Source organism: Piliocolobus tephrosceles, chromosome 10 (assembly GCF_002776525.5).
Source record: "Piliocolobus tephrosceles isolate RC106 chromosome 10, ASM277652v3, whole genome shotgun sequence".
Lineage (NCBI taxonomy): Eukaryota > Metazoa > Chordata > Mammalia > Primates > Cercopithecidae > Piliocolobus > Piliocolobus tephrosceles.
In genome coordinates, this window is record NC_045443.1 from 54,267,414 (window position 1) to 54,273,413 (window position 6,000).

General features: G+C 56.1%; 1 protein-coding gene across 2 annotated transcripts in view; it reads left to right on the forward strand.

Moving 5' to 3' along the window:
• Window positions 1-6,000, forward strand: part of LRP1 (LDL receptor related protein 1) — an 86,026-nt gene that overhangs the window by 53,636 nt on the left and 26,390 nt on the right. For both annotated transcript variants that reach the window (XR_002731375.2, XM_023210723.3), the window contains exons 34-41: window positions 59-193; window positions 2,324-2,455; window positions 2,719-2,853; window positions 3,029-3,158; window positions 3,281-3,407; window positions 3,793-3,944; window positions 4,035-4,159; window positions 4,485-4,862. Coding sequence is in view for 1 of the 2 variants with exons in the window: in XM_023210723.3 (XP_023066491.1) it covers window positions 59-193; window positions 2,324-2,455; window positions 2,719-2,853; window positions 3,029-3,158; window positions 3,281-3,407; window positions 3,793-3,944; window positions 4,035-4,159; window positions 4,485-4,862 (1,314 nt within the window). In the remaining variant the exon portion in view is untranslated. The remainder of the gene's footprint in view (window positions 1-58; window positions 194-2,323; window positions 2,456-2,718; window positions 2,854-3,028; window positions 3,159-3,280; window positions 3,408-3,792; window positions 3,945-4,034; window positions 4,160-4,484; window positions 4,863-6,000) is intronic.

Below are 6,000 nucleotides of genomic sequence, written 5' to 3' on the forward strand. Positions count from 1 at the left end.
CCTGAGGTCCCAAGGAGGGCCACCTAACCCTTTCCCTCTGCCTCCCACCTGCCCCCAGACCATAAGGGCACCAACCCCTGCAGTGTCAACAACGGTGACTGCTCCCAGCTCTGCCTGCCCACGTCAGAGACGACCCGCTCCTGCATGTGCACAGCCGGCTATAGCCTCCGGAGTGGCCAGCAGGCCTGTGAGGGTCAGTGCCTGGCTCTCCACCCAGCCTTGTCCCAGCTCCCCAACCCTGACCCCTCCTACCCTACAGCCGCACCTTCCTCTTCTTACCTTGGGGACAAGACTACATTCATGGTGTAGGGGACACTGGACCATGAAGTGGCTATGAGTCTCCAGTGCCTCCAGTAGGATTTTGGAAAAATAAATGTCAGCAGGCAGATCAGTGGCAGCTGCATGGAAGAGACATGCTCTGAGCTGGGTTTTATAGGACAAGTAGGATTTGGATGCATGGCTCAAAGGAGAGGGAACTATACACAACGTAAGGTGTGTGTGGGGGCCCCAGCCAAGAGTGGTGGGCACAGTGTGGGGAAGTCCTGGAGATAAGGCTGTGAGCTAGGCGGGGCTCCTGTGTTCTCAGCCAGGAGTGCCTGGAAAGTGATGTTTGGGGAAGATCAGCCTGACCGCATTGGTGGTGGGGAAGAAACAGAGGCGGTTAAACCAGTTAGGAGGCTATTAGGAGTAATCCTAATGTAAGGAGTGTAAGGAGATGATGGGCCTGGGCTGGGCTCCGCAAGGGTTGAAGAAAAGGAATGAAACTCAGATGCATTTCACAAGAACCTGCTAACTGATTTATGAGCTTGCCGGTGGGGCGGCGGGGGGGGGGGAGACAGCATTTCCCAAATGTGCATTCCTAGGAGCCTCCCTCTTTAATGTGGGTAGATTTTACCAAAAGAAATTCTGAGTTGAACAAAGTTTAAGAGTGTTTTGTGCTGCAGAACTTCTCAGAGCCTTGAATATGTTTATGTGTGCTAAGAATTTTTCAAGTGTTTGGGGTTTTCCAAAACTCACTTGACATTCATTCTTTTCTTCATGGAGTCTGAGCAACCAGGGCCCATTTGGGGATTCACTTTGGGACATGCTGTATCAAAGGAATAAAGGCAAGGGAGGATTCTGAGATGCACGGGTAGTGGTGCCTCAAGACATGGGAAAACTGGGCCAGGCACGGTGGCTCATGCCTGTAATCCCAGCACTTTGGGAGGCCGAGGCAGGCCAATCACTTGAGGTCAGGAGTTTGAGACTAGCCTGGCCAACGTGGCAAAACTCTGTCTCTACTAAAACCACAGAAATTAGCTGGGTGTGGTGGCAGACACCTGTAATCCCAGCTACTCAGAAGACTGAGGCAGGAGAATTGCTTGAACTGGGGGGGCAGAGGTTGCAGTGGGCCAATATTGCGCCACTGCACTCCAGCCTGGGCAACAGATCAAGACTCCACCCCAATTTAAAAAAAAAAAAAAAAAGAGCCTAGCGTGGTGGCTTACCCCTGTAATCCCAGCACTTTGGGGGGCGGAAGCGGGCAGACTACCTTGAAGCTGGGGTTCGAGACCAGCCTGACCAACATGGAGAAACCCTGTCTCTACTAAAAATACAAAATTAGCCGGGCGTGGTGGTACATGCCTGTAATCCCAGCTACTCGGGAGACTGAGGCAGGAGAATCACTTGAACCTGGGACGCAGAGGTTGCGGTGAGCCAAGATTGCATCATTGCTCTTCAGCCTGGGCAACAAGAGCAAAACTTCGTCTCAAAAAGACCAAAAAAAAAAAAAAAAAAAGAAAAGAAAAATAAAAAAGAAAAGAAAAAGAAATGGGATAACTGATAATGAGACTGGCTTAGGAGTGACCTTATGGGGTTGAGTTTTAATTGTTGGAGAGAGGGTGTGGCATGGACCAGACAGAGGGAGGACAAAGAGGAAACTAGAATCAGGCTGAGCACCAAACTGGAAGTCTAGATATTGGAGTCACCTAGTCCTGATTGTATGGTCTGAACTCCCAGACTTTCCCTAAGGGACTTGCAGGGTGCAGATTGGGTTGTGCTGGGTGGAGGAGGGCAGAGCACAAGGCGAGAAATCTGAGTCTCTGCTGCCCTCTCATGGTGGCTAGGGGTCCTGCAGGTGGTTCCCCAGAGCTACCAGCCAGGTGAGCTTCCTCCCGGTCCATGCTCTGACCTCAGACTAGGGTGTGTGTGCTGGGTGGAGGATAGGGATGATGGCGGGGGAAGACATCAAAGGAGAAGCAGAGAACAGTTGGAGGGTGACAGCAACCAAGCTTAAGGGGAGAGTGTTGGCCATACCCATGCCTTAAGTGTCCTTGTGTTTCAGGCGTGGGTTCCTTTCTCCTGTACTCTGTGCACGAAGGAATCAGGGGAATTCCTCTGGATCCCAATGACAAGTCAGATGCCCTGGTCCCAGTGTCCGGGACCTCACTGGCTGTCGGCATCGACTTCCATGCTGGTGAGCCATTTAGTGGTGGAGGGAGTTGGGCGTGGCGTGGGAGCTTTAGGGGTAGTGTGGTGTGCCCTGAGGGTCCAGTGAGAGGCTGCTTGAATCGGCCCGAGGTGGGGCACTTGCTACAGCTGCCACCCCGACTCCACCTCCCCTTCCAAGCACCTGGCCCCTCCGGCACTCTCTCACCTGTCCTGAGCCTTGTGAGATTTTGACCCCTCGCCTTACCCCTGCCTTACTGGTCATCCCCATGTCACCTCCTCCAACTCCAGAAAATGACACCATCTACTGGGTGGACATGGGCCTGAGCACAATCAGCCGGGCCAAGCGGGACCAGACGTGGCGTGAAGACGTGGTGACCAATGGCATTGGCCGCGTGGAGGGCATCGCAGTGGACTGGATTGCAGGTGAGCAGTGGGTGGGTTTGTGGGGCTTGAGGTGTGGCAGAGGACTGGGGGATGTGGGGGAGGAGGAGTTGGTGGGAGCAGAAAGAGGAGCTGCAGAGGTGCCTGGGGGCTTGGAGGACACCAGGTCCACCTGTCCTCACCCAACCTCCCTGAGCCCCACCAACTCCCTCCTTAGGCAACATCTACTGGACGGACCAGGGCTTCGATGTCATCGAGGTCGCCCGGCTCAATGGCTCCTTCCGCTACGTGGTGATCTCCCAGGGTCTAGACAAGCCCCGGGCCATCACCGTCCACCCAGAGAAAGGGTGAGGAGCTGGACAGACTGGCTCCGGTCTGGCCTTGTCATTCTGCCCATGGCCCATGCTGATGAGGCCCTGTCTCCTCCAGGGTCTGGGGACTGACCCCTCACTTCCCCCCTACCCCACAGGTACCTGTTCTGGACTGAGTGGGGTCAGTATCCGCGTATTGAGCGGTCTCGGCTAGATGGCACGGAGCGTGTGGTGCTGGTCAACGTCAGCATCAGCTGGCCCAATGGCATCTCAGTGGACTACCAGGTTCGCACGCCAACTTGGCCCTGGAGCCGATGGTAGACCCCTGACCCAGGCCCCTCCTCCCTGTGATGAGCCCATTCTGGGAGGACATGAAGCCCAAGGGAGGTCACGGGGTCTCCCGGCCCAGCCCTGCACCCAGAGTAGGACTCCTGCTACCACAGAGATGATGGGCAGGGATGGCTCAGAAGTGGGGAGTAGGGGAGGGGGGGGATGCCTGGATGTTGCCTTATCAGCAGGGCAGAGGGCAGGAGTGTGTGCAGGAGGCAGGAGTGAGGGGGGGAGGCTGAAATGAGGGCCCCACTCTGGCCCACGCACTCCCTGCTGCCCTGGACATGGGGCTGGCAGTGGGTTCATCCCTGGAGGTGAGGTGGGTGCTTCTGGCCCGCAGGATGGGAAGCTGTACTGGTGTGATGCACGGACAGATAAGATTGAACGAATCGACCTGGAGACGGGTGAGAACCGCGAGGTGGTTCTGTCCAGCAACAACATGGACATGTTTTCAGTGTCTGTGTTTGAGGATTTCATCTACTGGAGTGACAGGTGAGGGCTTCTGTCCTGGCCTCCTCAGCCGATCTGTTCCTTCCCTCCCCGCTCCACTGACGCTCTGCTTGTGACCTGTCCTTCCCTCAGGACTCACGCCAACGGCTCCATCAAGCGCGGGAGCAAAGACAATGCCACAGACTCCGTGCCCCTGCGAACCGGCATCGGCGTCCAGCTTAAAGATATCAAAGTCTTCAACCGGGACCGGCAGAAAGGTGAGGCCGGGGCTCTGGGCTGAGGTGGAGAGGTGAGGGGGACTCTGGCCTGGGAGGGCGCTCCCCAGGGAACCCAGCCTGAGAGGGCCAGGAGACAAGTTAGACCCATGGGGTACCTTCCAATGGCCCAAGAGACCCAGGGATGGGGAGGAAAGCCTGAGGTGCTCCAGGACAGATCTAGACATTGGGCTCTGGGCCCTGGAAGGTCGTCCAAGCTGGGAATACCGAGGCAGAGGGCAGCGCTTTTGCCAAAGCCTGGATGACAAAGGCACTAGCGAGCCTTTCCCAAGGCAGGCTCTGCCCTCTGTACCCTCCCCTCCCCCAGGCACCAACGTGTGCGCGGTGGCCAATGGTGGGTGCCAGCAGCTGTGTCTGTACCGGGGCCGTGGGCAGCGGGCCTGCGCCTGTGCCCACGGGATGCTGGCTGAAGACGGAGCATCGTGCCGCGAGTACGCCGGCTACCTGCTCTACTCGGAGCGCACCATTCTCAAGAGCATCCACCTGTCGGATGAGCGCAACCTCAATGCGCCCGTGCAGCCCTTCGAGGACCCTGAGCACATGAAGAACGTCATTGCCCTGGCCTTTGACTACCGGGCAGGCACCTCTCCGGGCACCCCCAATCGCATCTTCTTCAGCGACATCCACTTTGGGAACATTCAGCAGATCAACGATGATGGCTCCAGGAGGATCACCATTGTGGAGAGTGAGCCCAGACCCCAAGTCTTCCCAGGAAGTGGGACGTGGGGCGGGGAGCAGCACAGACTCTCGGACCCCAACCAGGCACTCTACCCTGAATCCCAGCAGCCGCAACTCAGCCGAATCCCACTGCACCCCCGCAGTTACATGACTCCTGATTTGGAGTCAGTGTCCGCTCCCATCTTCCTCCCGCCACTGGTCCTAGTTCTGCCTTCGGGGCTGCACAGAACAAGCCAGAGGTCACTGTGGAGCCCAGCGCTCACAAACCCAGGCTGCAGACACGGGGCTGAGCTCCAGTCATTTGGGGTTTCAGTAACTTGGGTCAGTTTCCTGCTCTTGCCAAACCTAAGCCTTCTCATCTACATGGTGAGACAGAATTCCTTGAGCTGCTGCGCATGAAGGCCTAGCTCAGTGATGCTGGGGATGGAGTGTGTGCTCTGGAAAGAGCAGTTATAGTGTCAGGGCTGTCATCATAGGACAGCCTTTCAGCTCTTTGAAAACTGCATCCCACTACATTTTCTCTTCTTCAGCCTGGTTACCACCAGGTCCTTTGACTCATTCATTTGCTCATTTATTCATTCAGCTGCTCCATAAAGACCTGCCAGGCACCGAACTAGGTGCTGCACGTTCAGACCTGTCCTTTCAGCCTTCTCTGGGACATTTTCTGCTGCAACTTTGTCCAGCCCACATGTCTGTCTAAAAATGTAGCATCTGAAGCTAAACCCGGTACTCCATGCTCACAGCTTGATCAGGAGAGACTGGCAGATCATTCCCCAGTCCCCTGGAAAGGATGTCCCCTCCCCTCTGGCTGTTTGCAGACCATACCACAGCATGGCCTTTTGGCAGCCACCATCGCTTTTAGCCACTAACGCTCGAGTCTTTTCTCTTACACTGCTGTTCAGCTGTGTCTCTCACTGTGCCTTGGTTCTTTAACCTGAGTTTGAGATGTCTGCTTTATAAACTAATCAGGGCCGGGCGCGGTGGCTCAAGCCTGTAATCCCAGCACTTTGGGAGGCCGAGACAGGTGGATCACGAGGTCAGGAGATCGAGACCATCCTGGCTAACACGGTGAAACCCCGTCTCTACTAAAAAGTACAAAAAACTAGCCGGGCGAGGTGGCGGGCGCCTGTAGTCCCAGCTACTCC